General features: G+C 58.7%; 4 protein-coding genes across 4 annotated transcripts; 2 read left to right on the top strand and 2 right to left on the bottom strand.

Annotated features, from left to right (window-relative positions):
• Positions 1-608: 608 nt before the first annotated feature.
• HRG_04418 (uncharacterized protein) lies at positions 609-6,226 on the top strand (the record flags this gene model as incomplete). The annotated part of the gene is made up of 9 exons (XM_044862889.1): positions 609-1,455; positions 1,511-2,167; positions 2,231-2,340; positions 2,600-3,240; positions 3,317-3,514; positions 3,809-4,119; positions 4,375-4,687; positions 4,748-4,883; positions 4,976-6,226. The coding sequence occupies 9 exons, from the start codon at positions 609-611 to the stop codon at positions 6,224-6,226; spliced, it is 4,464 nt and encodes a 1,487-aa protein (XP_044721503.1).
• A 419-nt stretch (positions 6,227-6,645) lies between these two features.
• Positions 6,646-7,115, bottom strand: HRG_04417 (mitochondrial ribosomal protein; the record flags this gene model as incomplete). Its single annotated transcript, XM_044862888.1, has 3 exons — positions 6,646-6,740; positions 6,828-6,934; positions 7,030-7,115. The coding sequence occupies 3 exons, from the start codon at positions 7,113-7,115 to the stop codon at positions 6,646-6,648; spliced, it is 288 nt and encodes a 95-aa protein (XP_044721502.1).
• An 880-nt stretch (positions 7,116-7,995) lies between these two features.
• HRG_04416 (uncharacterized protein) lies at positions 7,996-8,724 on the top strand (the record flags this gene model as incomplete). The annotated part of the gene is made up of 4 exons (XM_044862887.1): positions 7,996-8,225; positions 8,286-8,301; positions 8,389-8,525; positions 8,580-8,724. The coding sequence occupies 4 exons, from the start codon at positions 7,996-7,998 to the stop codon at positions 8,722-8,724; spliced, it is 528 nt and encodes a 175-aa protein (XP_044721501.1).
• A 1,019-nt stretch (positions 8,725-9,743) lies between these two features.
• On the bottom strand, positions 9,744-14,982 carry HRG_04415 (CNH domain-containing protein; the record flags this gene model as incomplete). The annotated part of the gene is made up of 5 exons (XM_044862886.1): positions 9,744-10,724; positions 10,782-11,282; positions 11,373-11,435; positions 11,494-14,312; positions 14,376-14,982. The coding sequence occupies 5 exons, from the start codon at positions 14,980-14,982 to the stop codon at positions 9,744-9,746; spliced, it is 4,971 nt and encodes a 1,656-aa protein (XP_044721500.1).
• Positions 14,983-18,105: the final 3,123 nt, after the last annotated feature.

The following is an 18,105-nucleotide window of genomic DNA, read 5'->3' as shown; positions in this document are numbered from 1 at the left end:
CATCCTTTGGCCTGTCGAGCCAAACAGCTGTCAAGCTGCCTTGAGTCAAGTGCCCGTGTGGTTTCGTGGAGACTTTTGTTTTCCTAGCACTTCCTAGCGCACCAGTGTCTCAACTACGACTATCACAAGAATCCCCTATCTCGCAACACATCCTGGCTCGGAAGCCAAGGAGACTCTGCAAGAAATTGGGCAGGAGTGCTTGAGCATTGCACTTGTCGATGACTTCTGTCAACTTCTGACAAGTGAAATCTATGCAAACCGCCAAGTCTTCGAGTCCATTGCTCGCTAGCACAACTGAAAGTCGAGCTTGTGTTGTCAACTGCCGGCAATACTCCTCTGATTATCTCTCGAGCGCTCGGCTTTGAGAACTCAGCATTCCGCAACTCGCAAAAGCCCTGTGCTTGGTCCACTGGGCATCCAGACTTTTTCGACTTCCAACACTCATCGTGCCCAAGATCAACATCACTGTTTTGATTGCATCGAGTTTGGCAGGTGAAGACTTCATCCGACCAAATCGACACTCAATCTCTGGCATTCGACGGCTTTCGGCAAGCAGAAAGTGTTCACTCTGGATCAATCGCAGACATTCACAGGAGAATCCGGTTATCATGGCCGCCAACTTGGGGTCGGCATTGAACAATGCCCACCCAAACACGTCTCTGGACGCGCCTCATTCCGAATGGGACGTGATCAATGTCCCCAGAATGCACGCCAGTAGCCAACCCTTTGAACAGCAAGCGGCTTTCGCCCTGTTTTACCCAAATGGCCTTCCCATCACTTACCAGATGGAGCACGGCAAAGACTCTGGGGGAGTTCCGCAGTACTATCTTGAGAACCATCTCCCTACTCGCTTTTATACCAACCCTCCGCGGTTCGCGGCCGCAAAGTTCTCAACCTTTAATGGGCAGGGTCCATTTCGCGCCATGGGCGATCTCTTGCCTGATCGCCGAGTCCATCTCTGGAATAAGGACGAGATTCAGTCTGTGTGCAACTCTCTCCGCCGCGTCTTCAAAGCACAAATGAAGAGGCTGCAGCGTCCCACCCGCTGGGACCACCTCTGGGAGTTTTTCGACGCGTACGACATGTACCACTACGGCGCTCTGAATCTCTGGAACGTCATGAACACCCTCTACGACGAGAACTGCATCATTGCCCAGGGTTGCAACGCCGAAATGGCCCTCGAAGTCGGCTACTTTGTCGATTCATGGATCAAGACGCCCGAGAACCGGGAGTCGCTCAAGCAGTGGAACGAACTTGACGGCCCCATCTGGTCTATTCTCTCTGCCGATGACTGGAAGGAGATTAGAAATCTCGAGGACGAAGATGCCTCGCTGCTCAAGTCGGCCCTCCTTTACCGAAGGGACATCCTTCTCGCGGGCGACGAGTATCCGCACAACAAGCCGCCCACCGACTTGATGACCGCTTGCCAGTCTGGAGAACTGGTGAATTGGCTTGGTGAGTTCCCGTCGCCTCAATAGCAATGACACGCCGCTAACCAAGAATGCTGTAGCTGATGCCCCGGTTTTGGGCCAAAACGGCATGCCTACCCTTCCGTCCTCGGAGCCAGTCAACGGCTCGCCGAATGGGATGAATGCTGCTGCCCCTTGCTTCGTTCAGCAGGGCTACATCTATCATCCCAGGGGACCTGATGCTTCCCGGCAAGGACCGGTCGGGAAGTCAGCGGCTGTCCAGGCTTTGCAGAAATCGGCCGACGCAGCCACAACGAAGCGAGGCACTGTCATCGCGGGAAATGGAGTCGTCATCGCCATGGGGAGCAGCAAGCCTCCCCCAGGCTGGGAGAAGAGGATCATGGAGTCTGCCGCACCGAAAGCGGCTGATGAGGCGTCGATGGAAGAGTCCAAGCCCACGCCTGTTGCAGAGCCGGTCCACCCCAAGGACGAGCCGGAGGTCAAGAAAACAGACCCTCAGGGTGCCAAGGTCGAGCCTGATCCCGACTGCAGTGAGAATGCTGCTCCCACTGCCAAAGGACCAAGGGCCACTGCCAGTTCTCCCGATCTCGGAAGCTTTAGCAAGTCGAGCAAGGATCCCAACGAAGAAGCTCCCTCGACCAAGCCGCTGCCCGAGAGCAAGCTCGAGACTGAGTCAGAGGGCAAGCCAGACCAGCCCCACAAGCATGCCGACATTGCGAATGACGGCAAGAAAAGCTGTGCTCCCGTTACCCATCCTCACCTGGCGCCCGCCTCCGAACCGCTGTCTGCTTAGAAATCAGACACAGTTCAGGAGCCGGAAGGCCCAAAGAAGGAATCATCGGGAGCTGGTGAAGCTGGTGAAGCTGGTGAAGCGGATGAGCCGAAGCTGCTCGTGGACGAAAAGCCCAAGGTAAGCTGCCAAACTGCACCTCCCGCTGGTCTGGCGACGACGCCCGCATTCCATGCGCCAGAAACTCGACATGTGCCGTGGCAGTTTTCTCACCCGTCGTACCCGTATCAGGCTCAGGGACATGATCGCCTTCAGGGGCAAGCCGGGACGAGATATCCGTCTTTCAATGACATGGTTAGTTTTCCATCCGACGACACCTTCTGCCCCGTCTGTAAAATGGCACAAACGACCAGTTCAAGCTAATGAGTGTTTTGAACAGAATCAAGGACAGCAGTTCGGCCCTCGGCCAGTCCACAAAGGCCGTGGCAATGCTCCCCAGCTCCCGTATCGTCCACCGCTCGCCAACGCTTCGCAGCGCAACTACACTGCACCCGGCGTCCCGCGTGTTGGCCGTGCTCCTTCGGTTGCCGACGGACAGTGGCCTCCTGCCGAGCCATCCCAGCTCGAACCTGGAAACCGGGCTCCTTCGACGTCCCCCAAAGGCGGTAACTGGTATGGGAGCCGCAACGCTAAGGGCAGAGGCCGCGGAGGCTTTTCTGGGCAGAGGGGCGACAGAGCCTCGAGCCAGCACCTCGGAGACGCTTACTACGGTAACAATGGCCGCGACGAGAGAGCTACATGGCAAGGGTCCTGGCGCGTTCAAGCCGGGCCGCACAACGAAGCTTATGCCAACATCGAGTGCCGCAACAACAATCCAAATGGCAGGTACACGTACTGGCCATGCAGCTGTGCCTTTTGCCATGAGCGGAACCGAGGTGTTTGGGTCCTGGTCAACGAGCAATCGGAGGTGCCAGCCGCCGATGTTCAGGCACGCCTTCATGTGGGAATGGCAGGCAAATTCGGTCCTGTTGAAGCGGTGCTTCCTATGCCGGGCCACGACAAGCTGGCATTCGTTGTCAGGTAAGAAATCACATGTTCCCAGACAAAAGCATGAGTTCGGGGGCTTGAACAAGATGCTAACGCGCATCGCGAATAGGTTCCAGAACGAGGCGTCAGTTGCGGGTGCTCTTCGCTTCGGCCGCGGCTTCATCCCTGAGAAGCAGCTCTCCGTGATCATCAGCGCCCTTCATCGGTCGAAGTGGATCAATGAGGCGTTTCGCAGTTCGTCCAGAAACACCCAGGGAGGAGCGCAATTCCAGGAGTGGGCTGCGGGCCCTGTCAACCCGGCGACTGGGTATCCGGGTCCCCAGGCCCCCGGTGGTATGCCGCCCATGAACCAGTTTGCCATGCAGCCTGCGCCTTTCGCTCCGTCATACATGCTTTCCGGATATCCGCCTGCCCTGTACCCCCATGCTGGAGCCCCTGTGCAATTCTCGGGATATATTTCTCAGGGATCAGTTACTGGGTCTCCCACTCACGCGTCCGTTGGTCGCCGCCTTGGGAATGCGGGAGCTAGACGCGGGAGCTCAAAGCCGTCGACGGGCTCTCCCCCTGTGTCGCCGACCATTATCGCGACTCACGCTGCCAGAGACGAGCGGGAGCCGCCGAAGCACGCTAAGGCTCAGTCCAAGCCGCCCTCTGAGGAGGCCTTGGATCCAGTGAATCCGGTTGCTCCAGGCGGGCCATCGACTCCAACCGGCCAGAGAAGCGAGACCTCTCCAACTGCCAAGGCTCGCGTGGCTCTGCCAACCATGTCTCCTCAGGAAGTCCATGACAAGGATGGTGGGAAGCCCAAGGCCAAAGCGCCCGAAGCGAAGCCTGACAACCAAGGCCAGAGCTCCAAGCCTGCCGCAGATGCCAAGGACACCACAGTGGCAACGAAGGCGCAACAGTCGAAGGGTGCGGAGAAAGAATCTGGCAGAGAGCTGCCATCGAAGCCAACTGTCCCCAAGCCAAAGGACCATGATGAGGCTGCTCGCAAGGGCAAAGACAAAGCTCCGGCTGCACCTGTCACGGAGAGCAAGGAGCCGCAGCAGTCGAAAAATGTCGAAAAAGGCCTTGGCAGAGATTCCAAGCCAACTGTCCCCAAGCAGAAGGGGCATGATGAGGCTGCTCGCAAGGGCAAAGAAAAGTCCCCGGCTGCATATGCCGCAGCGGGCAATGAGCCGCAGCAAAAGGCTGGCTTGGGAGGCAAGGCGAGAGCTCCTAGCATCTTCACGGAGGAGCAGATCAAGGGCAGGAAGCAGGCTTGGGATAGGATTCCTATGCCCCTGAATCCGCACAAGGTCGGAAAGCCAGCCAATGCCGTCTCTGGCGAGCCCGACATCAAGTCCAGCAAGTCTGAGGAAGCTCAACACCCAGCGGACACTGAGAGTCCGAAGTCGCCTTTGAGAATGGAGATAACCTTGGGAGACGACTCTTCGTCTATAAAGTCTGATTCTGGCGGCTCAAAGACAACCACCCAAGAGTCAGATTCCATGACGAGTCCGCATCACAGATTTAACCGGGTGGCTAACGTACTTCGCAGAGTCTTTGAGAAACGGTATTCGTCGGACAAGTCGGGGAAGGCGTCCAACAGCTCGGCCAATGATGCCGCTGCATCGTCCAACCAACCTGCTGGCCAAGCTTCGGGCGATGAGTCCAGCAAGCAAGATGCGAACGCGGTCGAAGACGGATCCTCTTCTGTCCATCCTCTTGGCGCTGGAGAAAAAACCCAACCAAGGCAAGTCAGACTGCTACTCGTGGTCAAAGTCAGGCGAGCGACCCCAAGAGCGGACCGGCCAGCACGGGCCAGGGCCCTGGGCAGGAAACGCTCAAGGGAAAGAACAGGAAGAAGAACAAGAAGGCCAAGCGAGTGACGACATCGACATTTGCACCGCACGCAGGATCGGCTCGGGATGGTCAGCAGGTGTCGGTGCAGAGAGACGATGAAGTCGGTCAAGGTCGAGAGCTTTCGGGTCCCGCCTTGAATATGGACGCTCGCACTGCTGGTCTTGAGACTGCAAAATCTCCAGGACAGTCTTCTTCTCAGGTTGCCAGTGCGGCTGGGGTACGGGGCGACGAGCTGTCCCACCGAGGCCCCAACCTGGCGACGGATGAAGGCAAAGCAGCTGGATCGACGTCCCAGGGCCAGAACGACAACAGCGAGGGAGATCGCCCGGCAGCCAGTGGCTCAAAGTCGCGACCCGCCCACTACGGTCCCAAGCAGGAGTACAGAGCCGACGCCGGCGGCTCGCTGAGAATGCAAAAGAAGCGCCGTAATCGACCGCACGCCATCGACACGCAGAGTGCCGATTCCCATGGGAACTCTGCCGGTACTCCTTCCTCATCCTCCACGTCTTCCTTTGAGCTCCTCTCACGCAACGGCTCAGATGTCAACATTGTCCGCCACGGACAGCAGGGAGCAGTCAAGGATGCAGCGCCCAACCCTGGCCTCAACCCGCTTGCCCTGACGTTTGTGTCCCCGAGCCACGCAGCGCCGGAGAACAAGGGTGCGAACGCGGGCAAGGGAGGCGGATACCGCGGCGGCTCGACCAAGGGCGGCTCTGGACGGGCCCCGAACCATCAGTCGCCTACCCGTAAAGACGCGCGAGAGGCCCTTGGGCAGAAGCAGCTCGAGTCCAAGGAGACTACGGAGCACAATATTGAAGCTGAGAAAAATATACTTGGGCAAAAGGATGCTGCTGCGTCTCAGGCCCAGGCCTCGAAGAAGACCAAGTCGCGGTCTGAGGCAAAGAAGCAGGATGGCTCGCCTGTCTCGGCCAAGGAAGCGACGAAGAACAAGAAGAATGTGTACGTCGAGGAGTGGCCGTCTCTGCCCAGCCCCGAGCTCGTGTCGCCCACCTCGACGGCAGCGCCCCGAGCGAGCCTTTCCAAGGGGAAGCAGCGCGCGGTCGCCGACGACACTGAGGGAAGGTCGGGCACGCAGTCGCCTGTGACGGGCGAGGCTGGCGAAGGACAGACGGGTGGAGGCAAAGGCGGAGCAGATGGCGGAGTTGAAGGCTGAGGCAGCGACTGCGCAAAGGCCAGACAGGGAGGGAAGCAAGGAGCGAGAGTTGAGCGAGAATGGCGGGGCAGGGGATGGACGGCCTTTATTTGGGGACGGGAGACAGGGGTTTACTTTACTTCGCTGCTTGTCCCAGGGCTCCATGTCGGAGCTCGACGGACAAGCCTGCTGCTAATACTTGGAACCTCGTCCGGTCTAGGACTCAATAAGAAAACATGATGCGCAAGCCGTCCCTGCGTGACCCAATTCATTTCCCCGGGTGAGCTGAGAGACGCGGAAACGGTCCTGGCTCAACAGCACCAGGCAGGATTGGAGGCTGTAGACAGCGTAGGCGCGCCTGGTGGCCTCCATCCCATGTTCGTACATACAGCAATGTCGCCGCGTTCGTCTGTGCAGCGCAGAACGCACACCCCATACGCTTAGGCCTCGGTTTTCCTGACCAGCCCCGCGACGGCGTCCTCGACTTGCTTGTCAGACAGCCCCTCGAGCGACTGCTGCTTCTCGTTGCCAAACTCTGTTACACCGAAGGGGGCCCGCACGTTAGCCTGGCCGTCCACGGGGCCGTCGCACGGGGTCGAAGAGGGTGCGAGAGATCACGGACCGTATCGTGCGTAAATCTTGGGCAGCGTGCCGGCTGCTTCGCGCAGCATGATGGGGGTGTCGGGGTTGTTCTTCTTCATCGTCGGGTATGCGCGCGTCAGGAAGGATCTGTGGATGCGTGCGACGTCAGCCCTCTCTCTCCCCCTCTGTCTCGGCATGTGGAACGGGAACTGGCTGGATCTCGGTCCGGAGAGGTGAGCTACCTGACGGCGGCACTGTGCTCCGAGGTTTGGCAGAAGAGGAAGCGCAGCTCCTTGAGCGACTTGGTGAAGCCGTACTTGGCCGACATGGCGGGCAAGGTGTGGACGCCTCGGGGGAAGCTCCAATTGGCGCGGGGCGAAGAAGAGGTAGGAGGGAGCAGCGGCCGGCAGGCCCGCGTGGTCGGTGTTGTGGGTGTCGGGTCGGTTCGTGATGGATTGTGGATGGCGACAATGAGCTTCACGCAGGATGAGGCTGCATAATTGATAGCTCAGGCACAAGCAGCAGAGCCAGGCGTTGTACTGACCGAGGCAGGCATGTACTCTCCTGCCATGTTGTCCCGGCAGTATACATAGTGTGCACCAGCAGATATATTCACATTTATTGCATAATTCCTGCCGACTGCTGTGATGCACTAGGTAGGTCCGGCCTCGCACCCCTCGGGAGCGGATCATCCACGCCTCCGGGCCTCTCGACTCTCCGTGCCCCGGGCTCGTCCCCTGTGGAAAGTTTCCCGCCGCCGCCATTCAGCGGAAGCCGGAGCAAGCTTTGGGAACTGGAAGACGACCACACTCTCCTCTCCTCACCTCTCCTCTCTCTTCTCCCGGTCTCGTGCATCTCGCTTCCTCTGCTCGTACGAATCGAATCAACCAAGTTCATCACAGTACACTGCGGTACGTTGGTCCCCCCTTCTTGACCGGACCAGTCTTCCCTCCTCTTCCGCGACGCGCCCTCTCTCCCTGTCGCCCTCTCTCCTCCGACTGCTCCGAGAACCGCACGAGATTGAGTCCCGATCGTCTACCGACCGTCATCACCTTGTCAAGGCACAATCCTTCATCGCCAACGCATCCATCCACACGCAAGCACACTCGCGGACAAGACACGCGGAGAGGGGGGCCAGAGACGGAGCGAGCAGGGGAACAGACAAGACTCGAAAACTAACACCCCATCTCCTCCCATTCCGCAGAGCCATGGTCCCCTCAAGCACCCTCATGCGCGCCTCCCGGCCGCTCTTCCGCCAGGCCTTTCGCCGCACCCAGCGCATGGGCCAGCAGCAGCAGCAGCAGCAACACCAGTTCCAGTTCCGCTTCCGCGATGGCGCCGGCCGCAGGTGGCAGAGCACCGCCTCGGACACCGCCCACCCGAGCTGGTTCAAGCGCATGTGGGAGAGCGAGGTGGGCATCAAGACGGTGCATTTCTGGTACGCCCTTGCTCCCAACCACTTGTCGTGTGAATGACCGACTGATCCCTTGACGCGCAGGGCCCCCGTCATGAAGGTGTGTCCCTCATCCATAAGCCCGTGCCCGAGAAGCGACTTTCGCAATGGACACGCGACGCTGACCAACTCTGGATAACACCTGCAGTGGGCCCTCGTCCTCGCCGGCATCTCCGACTTTGCTCGTCCCGCCGAGAAGCTGTCCTTTACCCAAAACTTTGCCCTGACCTGCACCGGCCTCATCTGGACCCGGTGGTGCCTCATCATCAAGCCCAAGAACTACCTGTACGTTGCTTGCCTTCCGGCGCCGACGCTCGCCCGCTCACCCTTCTCCTCTAGCCTGGCCGCCGTCAACTTCTTCCTCGGCATTGTCGGCATCATCCAGCTCACCCGCATCGGCATGCACGGGTCGTCCAAGAACAAGTCCGTCTCCGACGTCGTCGACGATGTCAAGGAGGACGTCAAGGACCAGGTCAAGGCCTGAGTCTAATCCTCTTTCTGTTTCCTTCGTCTTGAGATGTGCGCGGCCTGAGTTGCTTGACTTATCTATGGGTGCAGCGTCAACGCGCCATGACGCAACGCTTTGCCCTGGGGCGTGTGCGGGCAAAATGGATGGCTTGGCTCGTACATGTGCTGCTGGGGGTGCAGTCTAATTGATTGCGCAGCCCTGAAAGAGAGGGGGGAGGGAAGTGGATTTCCTCATTACAAGATCCCATTCGACACGTCCGTACAAGAGGAAGACGAAGACTCTCGCGGGCTTTGTACAAGTACGGTGCTTCACAGTCAACCCGGTCAACGGTACAATTCTTCCAGTAGCGAGCCAATTGGAACTGGCTCCGTCACGCCTGTGAAAAACATCTTTTAAGTTGTCGTTGGCTGCCAGCACAGGGCAAAGCTTTTTTCCCTTGATACACACAGCCGACGGTGCTGCCCGGAGCGAAACATGACTGGAAACCGCCCTGCCGGAGCCCGAGCTGATCCACGCATCAATCATTATTATGATACCTAGCTCCCTCTCTTCGTCAGCGAGCCCACGTCTTCCCTTTCCTCCCTTCCGTCCGTACCCCAACGCCGTGCGAGCTCCGGGAAACAAAAAGACGGGTGGGCTGAGAAAGCAGCATGATCCGGGACAAAAAGGGGCATCCAGTCCCAACTCCCTCGACGAGCCCAAGGGGGCTCGACCAAGTGTGTAAATCCACGCCATCAAGTAGTACGCCCCTTGCTCCCCTCCCTTGCAGACACTCTTCCCACTCACCAAACAAGAATGGAGAGCAAAATTGAAGGAAATTCAAAGCCAAAGGCAAAAGGTAGAAACACCTGCTGAGAAACACATTGACAACAGACTCGTAGCGTGTGAGATGGTCAGCCCGTATAACGCCTTAAACCCTCCATTACATGCATTCAACGCCGCTCGTCGTCCCTCCCTCATCACCATCAAACGTTCGCGCGCCGGACACAATCGTGTCAAAAACCGCCGTGATGCCGCCGGCGGACATCTCGAAATTACTCGGCATGGCCGTCGTTGAGAAGCATCTCCAGGACAATCTGCTTGCCCGGCAGCTCTGGGTGGCACATGGCGATCTTGACGGTCCCCTTGCTCACCTCCCCGGCGTCCGACAGCTGGCCGTTTTGACCGAGGTGGCTCTGCTGCGATTCGGCTGCGTTGCCGCCCGTCGGGCCTCTGATTCCAAAGTCGATGACGCGCACATCCCGTCCCGCAATGATCTGCCGCAGCCGGCCATTCTCCGCGTTGCGCACCTCGACGTAATCCTCGTTGAAGAGCAGCAGATATTGCCCGTACATGGTCGCACCTCTGGCCTTTTTTTGCTTCCCCGTGTACTCCATGATGAGCGTGCGACTGACATCGCCGTGCTTGTCGACATACACGGCGCAATCTTCGTACGTGAGTATGAATTCATTGTCGTTTAGTCGGAACATGCCCAGCGGGCGTTGGTCGCGAATTCTCAGAGCAATGTTGGCAATCGACTGTGCCTTGAGGTCGGGTATCGACATTGGCTGTTTCTTGTCCAGCGTGAGCATCTCGATGCCCTTGGCCGTGGAAACGGCAATGTATGTGTGGAAGACACTGAGCGAGTAGCACTCGGTGGGCAAGTAAAACTCGTCAAAGTCCCGGAAAGTATCCGTGATGCCAGCAGCAGGCCTTCGGCCGCCAAAGAGCCTTGATCTCTTTTCCGACGCCTTGTGGAGGATGGGTTCTAGCACCTTGAAAGAGGTGTGCAGGCCCTCCTTGCGCTTATAGAACACGAGCATACGGTCCTTCATCCGTGCAGTCGCAAAGTACGCGACGTCCTTGGCAAGTCTCTGAGGAGCGCGTCGCGGGTTGTCGTTGATGGGCGGTGCGAAATCAGAACAGGGCGCAACGACGTCCAGTGGGTATGATATGAGGGACTTGTCCGCGAGAACCAAGCACACAGAAAACTCCTCGAGAATCGCAATTTGCGTGACGCGGGCGGTCTGGATAGTCTATCAAGAGGTCAGCATTTCCGACAACAGAAGACGCGAGTGTATGTGGGCTCTTACCCGATGCCATCCACGGGGCTCAGACGGATCAGAGACGTAGACGCCGTAGTCTGTGCCAATGGCGATCACAGACTTGCCAAACGCCGAGAACCCGGCGGCACAGTTGACCTGAGCTCGGCAAACCGGCGCGATCCCCTGGCCGGAGCCCATTTCATCTTCTGTTTCCTGGATTGCTCGATCAAGAGGCGTCCCCTTGACGGGAACACCCGACGCTCTCGCATACACCGAGCTGGCGTCGTAGTGAAACGAAGCGTCTGCAAGGACGCGGAGGCGGAACGGCTCGGCGTTTTGCGAAAAGAGGGCCTTGGCATGTCTCGTCTTTGCCTCTATGATGCTCATGCACCAATCTTGACGATTCTGCGCGGATGAAGCGTAGAGAGTATACACCTCGTAGCCGAGGTGCTTCAACTTGAAGGGATAGAGAATCTTGCCCTCAGCGTCGTGAGAGGCCGGTGCGCCGAGGGAGTTGGTGGACGAGCCGGTGGCGGCATGCTCAAGCCCCTGCCGCCCACTACCATTGCTCGCGGACTTGTGAAGGTGGGTGCTGGACGCCGGCGCAGCCGCCGTTCGGCCTAGGGGCGCTGCGATAACCTTTTGTTTGGTGACCGGCTCATCATTCATGCTCTCGAGGAACAAGAGCGGCATGGGGATAGGCTAGATGATGATGGTCAGCATGCTGGCGTCAGAGGCGCGCGCCAAAGGGACGACTTACTTCTCTGGATACATCGTATTTCTTCTCCCCTTTGCCGTCCTTGTAAATGACGATTTTGGCCAGAATCAGATAATGATCGAAAAGCAGCGCATGCGTGTCGACCCAGCGCATGCCCTTGGAGCCCATCCTTTGAAGCTCGCCCTCCCTTATGAGAACCCTCCCGAGATGGTCGAGATTCAGCACGGATTGGAAGCCTGGGCGGAGGACGAGCATCCGATCCAGCTCCATCATCTGCACCCGCTTCGTGGTCTCGGCCACCCTGGCATCGCACTCCAACACCACAGCCCTGATCTCTTGGATGGCCTTTATCAGGTTCGTTCGTTCTTCGCTCTCGCCAAGCATCAACTTTTCAACGGCTTCCAGGAGGAGTGGATAACGTTGTAGACGCTGTATCGGTTGAAACAGAAAATGGGTCCAGTCCTGCTTCGAGGAGAGCTTGTGTCTTTGCCTGTCGTCAATGAACTTCTTGAAGAGAATGTTCCGATCGGCCTCTTTCCGAATCATGTAGGCCGCGCGAGGGTAACCCGAGGCGAACTCCAGGTAGTCGGCTTTTGCCTTGCGTATCCACTCGCGGAAAATATCGCTGAATCCTACAACCCACGGTGCCTGCTCTTGGCGGCGATACCTGAGAGGAGAAAGGAGATGATCCCTGTTGATATCAAAGATGGTGTCCAGCTTTCTGAACACGGTGGCCAAGAATTTGTCGATCTTGTCGGGATGGATAACAGGAGGATCGCGCGCCCGCAATTCGTCTCGATAGAGTGCATGAAATATTTCCAGCTGGTAGAGGTAGGTACGCTCTCCGGTGACGACCTCGTGCAGGTTGAACTGGAGCTGGAGTTCCTTGTTGGACCTTCCCTCATAATCTTCGGGCTTCAGCTTGTGGAAGATGCGCCAATCATTCTCCTCCTCATGCTCAAGAAGCAAGCTGCCTAGGAACATGCGCTTGGACGAGCGACTGCACTGGCGTGAGTAGCAGTGGCCGGCCGTTTCGAAGTCGTGAAGCTTTGGGGCATAGCAGCCTGATCCAGTCATCTGCCACAGGACGCCCGAAATGTGGCCTTCGCCGAATTTGACCCATTCCTCGTCCGGAAGCAGAGTGCCCGACTTGAGCATGAGCTGGACAACTCGGCCGCTGAGCATCTCTGCATCTGCCACATTCATTGTGGGAACCTTGAACGCGAACAAGTTCGTGACCGCTTCTTCGATGGTCTTCTCCCTGAGGTCAATCTCTGCATCTCCCATGGAGCGAACCCAGGTCTCGATGCCACTGAGGGCCCAGGGTTCTTGGCACCTGCGGAAGTCGGATGCAGTCAGCTTGGAGGGCACAAACTTCTTCTTGCGCCCGCTCGGCAGAGTGATGCCGTCAAAAGCTCCCGGAGGGAAGCCGGAGCCCACTTCCGACTCGGGGAAGCCCGGCCCATGCTGCAGGCCCATCATATGCTGTCTGGTCATCTTCTTTCGTTCTTCTGCAGCATCTGTCCGCGACCTCGTCGGGGCCTGAACTTGTGGGGTATGGCTGTGGCCGGACAGCGATATCGACCTCTCCGGCTGCAGCGTCTGGTGCGCAGTGGTCTGATAGAACTTCTCCGGGTCGGCCTGGTAATAGCGAGCATCGGCGCTGAGCGAGTGATGGTGCTGATGCTGCGAGCGCAGGCTGTTGTGAGCCGACAGCATCGAGCTGCTGTCCGAATCAGGCCCAGGGGGCAGCGCCGGTAGCGGGCGGCTGGACAGGCCAGGATAGTACGGGTCTTGATGGTCGTTCTTTGTGGGAGAGTCGGTGCCACTTTGCCGTGAATGCAACGAGACGCTCTCCTCCCGGCCTTCGTCAAAGCTAAGCCTATGTACCCTCGGTGGCTGCAGCCCGCCGGTGCCGCCATAGTCCATTTCAGCATTATAGCCCTCGTGTAGCGAGGAGTAGTAGTCCGGCGTGGGCAGCGGGCGTGATCCCTCGGTCGCTAAAGACGAGTCCGGGTGTGGTCCAGCAGTGGTCCCGTACGTAAGATTGCCGCTCAACATGCCCAGGTCGACCGCGCCCCCAAATTCGCTGTCACTGCCTATGTCGTCTTCCTCGGGTGGCGGAGGCAGGGGGTTCGATGGGACGGCTGCTGGGACGTCGCGGTACATGAAAGCATTGCCACTGAAGCGCTGCTCGTCCAATTCGGCCTGCTGCATGGCGAGCACACCGGCAGTCCCCTCGGGATCGTCGTCGTCATCATCGTCGTCGTCGTAATCGATGGAATGGAGCCCTGCGGCCGGGGAGGCCCAATGTGCTGAGGGAGAGTGTGGACCGGCGCCGGGGCTGCACCGGCGCAACTGCTCGGCTTGCTCACGCGCCAGCTGGCCGTTGATAGGGGATGGACGTCGTCGCGGCCAGCGACCGCCGTCGCCCAGCTCGGCCTCGATTTCCTGCATGATGCTCTCCGACGTCAACCCATCTATGCTGGGTTCTCTCCCCAGCGGTCGTCCATTCGAGTCCCAATACACTTCCTCATCTATCAACTCGTCCATCGGCCGACTCGGGAGCGGAGCATTGGTAGGATGCCTCTGCAGCCCTGCCGGGGACTGCGGCTGGACGTGAGGAGAGGCTCGAGGAGACGTCTGCGAATCGGATCGGAAAGGGCGGTTGTAGAGCGAAGGTGGATCGTCGAACTCGTAATTCGGGCCGACTGGAATATGCGAGGAAACGGGATACGGGGCCTGTATGGCGGAGTAGGGGCCGGAGCCCTGGCTGGCGGCGTCGGCACCATGAGTGGAGTAGAAGCCGGCAGCGTATTGAGAGGGGTCGTAGGTGGGAGTCTGGTCGCGCGAGCTGGGGCCTGAGAAGGTCGAAGGGCTGGTGGGAAGGGGTTGTTGGGGCAAGGGCGCGGAGTAGGTCGCACCAGGCGACTGCCCATAGACTGCCGAAGCCCCAGATCCCACGGCGGCTCCGTAGCCTTGGTCGTGGCCGTAACCAGGATATGTAGGTTGGCGCTGCGGCGGATTCGTGCTGGCGTAGGCGGCGGGGTTGTACGTCTGCGGAGCAAAGCTGGAGGTGCCAAGCGAGCTGGCGCTGGTGGCGGAGTATCGCGAGGAGGAGTGCGAGTGGTGGGGAACGGCCGAGGATGGAGATCGCCGAAAGGCAGCGCCGGATGCATGGGCGAAGTTTTGAGGATTGTAGGTGGACTGGGCAGGCGGCGTCCGGGGCGTCGTGTCTGGATGGTAGCCAGACAGCGCGCTGCTTGTGGAACCAAAAGGCGAGCGCCCCATGGAGGAGCTTGAGGCGGTCGGGCTGTCCAGGAAGAGCTCGTCAGCGCCCGGCGGCTGGGCGCCGTGGACAGAAGTAGGGGGCCTGTCCGAAGCCTGGTCGTCATGGTAGGCGGCGTCGTCACCGGTGTTGAAGCTGAGGCGGCGGCCAACGGGCTGACGATCGGGTTTCTGACCAGCGACGGGATACTGGACAGGCGGGACATGGCCGTAACGGCGCTGGTCGTCGGCGCGGAAAGACATGTCGAAGGTGCGAGGCAGAGGACAGGCGCCCAAGGTCGACAGAGGTCGTGTTGGGGCGGGTCAATATTATCGCGACTCGGGGACGCTGAGGTCGCACCGTCGGCCGTCAAGTCGTGGGATCGGTGGCATCGACGAGCAGGCGGGACAGCGAGCCAAAGCCGAGCCGTCTGTCGAGGACGGGGTGCGGCGTCTCGTCGACCGCCAGGCCCAGCGGCGTCGGGGTGCTCATACGCCCGGACGGACTCGAAGGGAAATGGCCGTCGTGGAATGGCGCTGCCTTGTTTTCTCTTGGGTTACGCGGCAGTTGAGCCGGCGGGCAAGGGACAGAGACAGGGGACAGAAAAACGCCAAGCAAGGTGTCGGTGGAAGCGAAAGGGGATCGAGGCACTTGTGCGCGACGCCAGGCCACATGCATAGATGATGGATGGATGGATGGATGGATGACGGCGATGCGGAGGGGGAACGACGGGGCCTGGCTGGGCTGGAGTTTGCTGGAGACGTGACCTGATAAGGCACCGGGGCAGGACCTTGCATAAGGTAAGGTTGTACCGGGGGCACTGGATTTCACCGGTCCAGGTACGAGGCCGAATGGCGAGGCTGCTTACGTACTCGGCTCGCACGAAGTCGTGCAAAGTCCTCCATACAAAGTCCTACAAAGTACCTGACTTATTCGTATTACTGCCTTTTTCGACGCACGCCGCGGGAAAACAGCCTCAGGGCAACAATGAATCGCGACTGTGTTCCCTGCTGGTCGCCGTATGCGGTGGCGAGCCTCGGGGTGGACGGACGTCCGTTCATGCACGCTGCAGCAAGGCCGTGGGGAAGCTGCAAAGGTACCTTCGAGATACATTGTCACGGCTGTTGAAGGTTCACGCCATCTCGGCTCCTGTTGAGGGCGCCCCCAGCCCTGTGCCACGCTGTGCCGGCCGCCGGCTTCAGCTCTGGGGCGGGCTCACAGACTGATAAGATGGCGGCAGGTCACTGTAAAGTACTGTACCTAGGTACCTAGTAGGTACGGGTCTGCTGCGGGCTGGTTCCACCTCGCAAGGTTCCACCGTTGCCGCGACGAACGGCAGCAATAGAGAATGTTGTGAACTTGTGAACTTGTGATGCCGTAGATGCTGATCTGACTATCCGTATTACTCCGTACTTGGTACCAGCCTTGCGTTGTCGTCGAGACAGGACAAAAGACGCCCTTGCGCCTCCCCAATGCAGCCCCTCTCTGCCACCGCGTCCCTCAACCTCGTCACAGCAACCACTCTTGTTGAATCTTTTTGTTGATGAAGAATAGACTTTGTCCCGGCCGGAGTCATGAATCACGGCCTCAGTTGTGGCCCTGCCAAGTGGAACTCCAGCTTTTCATCACGGACGGCGCGACCGAGTCACCCGGGGCAGACAAAAGGAAATGAATAATTAAGGCATGGTTTCGAATAAGCATGAACTAGGTAGGGAGGGCGCAAGGGAAACCCCGTCTTGGCTTTACACGCTCGCACATGCTGTCACTGCTGCGGCATATGCCGCCTGTCTTTCCTAGGTAGGAAGGAACAAGGGAAAAGACGTTCCATTCTATTCATGCCACTCGTCGTTCTACTGGTCCCCGCTCAAGGTTCTCGAAGCAACCAACTCAGGTTCAAACTAGCGCCTTTGCCGCATCGCGATCTTGGTTCGGGATCAGACCAGGCCACCTCACCAAGCGCGTTTCAGCCTCTGCTTGGTCCACGAGGGATGCCAGACGCCGGAAGATGCTTCCGTCGTTTGTATTGAACTGCTGGTTATACCAAGTAGGCTTAGATGCGGAGCAATGCACTCCTCTCAGTCACTGCCTGGCGCCGTCTGCCATGCCGTGTCTTTGCAAGTAACCTCAGGCGACGGTCCGGTCCGACAGATACAGGTGCCGCCTCCGTTCTCCGGAGTGGGTCCCGCAACCCGGAGCCCGCCGTCGGCCCCGGAGGGCCTTTATGTCGAGGAGCGTGAAGCACAGTACGTGCGTCGTCTCCAGCATACGCAAAGAGAGTCAGTTGGGCTGTATGTAGGCTCCCTAGACTGACCGCCCGTGTGCATGTCAGCCGCGGCGCATGCTGCACACTACGCCTCAGCCGCTCTTTAGCCCGCCATGATGTTCTTCAAGGCTATCAACGACCGAGTCCCAGCACCGGAGGTCTGGACTCGACTGGCTTTGTCAGTCGAACAATAGCGCATTGCGAGTTGATGGACACGAGCATGTGCGTAGCCGCTCCTGGGATGTCAAACAACAGACGCCACAGTTGGCCCTGTCCCTGCATCATTAGGCCGTGCTTGTCTTCATCTCAGCCCTGCAAAATATGCCATCCCCCGTCGCCGGCCGGCTGAAGTGAATCCTTGGGGGAAAGATGGTGTGAATGGAGATCTGGCGCGCGACTCATCACCATCCTTCCCCTTTTGTCCATTTGAAGGAGGGGTGCATGAGATGAGCCGGCAGGCTACGGCCACAGTCGTTCGTTGAGCTCGGGCAACGTCCGGCATTGCTCTGCTTGGGAGCTGCATAATCTGGTTCGCAGCTTGATGCCTGTTTTGATCCCCGGCTTGGATCCTTCTCTCTTTTGACCTGATGTGCGAAATTCGTTTAACTACGAGTTATGCAAATAGGGCCTGTCGAGTGTCAGACCAGGCGAAGTGGGCTAATGTTGACGTACAGCAATACGCAATCCTTGGGCAAATATTCGTAGTTTTTAAAGAGCTGGAGTCGATAGGTTTCAGATTTGACGGCGGGGCTGTCTTCCAGCCGTAATCCACGTTCCCGGCCCGCCGAGACCTTGAGGCTTGTGCTACGGTGCAGGCATCATATTGGACGACAGCTTCAGCTCCGCTCGAGATGCCGAGCCATCCACCCTCGGCCAAGCACAGTGGCGGCCGAGCTTTCTCGGTGCTGGTGTACCTTAGGAGAAGACAGACCGAGGTAGAGGCTCAACTCATGCTACGCAAAGGCTTGGACTGACGTCTTGTCCATTGAAGTCAGCCTCCAATGTCCGAGAAGAGAAAGAAAAGTAATTAACCTCTTGTATTTTCTAGGTATCCATGTACAACACTCTCATGGGACAATATTTCACGAGTGTATTCCCATTTCACCCGCAGCATTTGTTCACG

The sequence above is a fragment of the Hirsutella rhossiliensis genome, assembly GCF_020360975.1.
Source record: "Hirsutella rhossiliensis strain HR02 chromosome Unknown scaffold00004, whole genome shotgun sequence".
In the NCBI taxonomy this organism is placed as follows: domain Eukaryota; kingdom Fungi; phylum Ascomycota; class Sordariomycetes; order Hypocreales; family Ophiocordycipitaceae; genus Hirsutella; species Hirsutella rhossiliensis.
The sequence above is the reverse complement of the archived record's forward strand: the minus strand, read 5'-3'. Positions and strand labels throughout refer to the sequence as shown.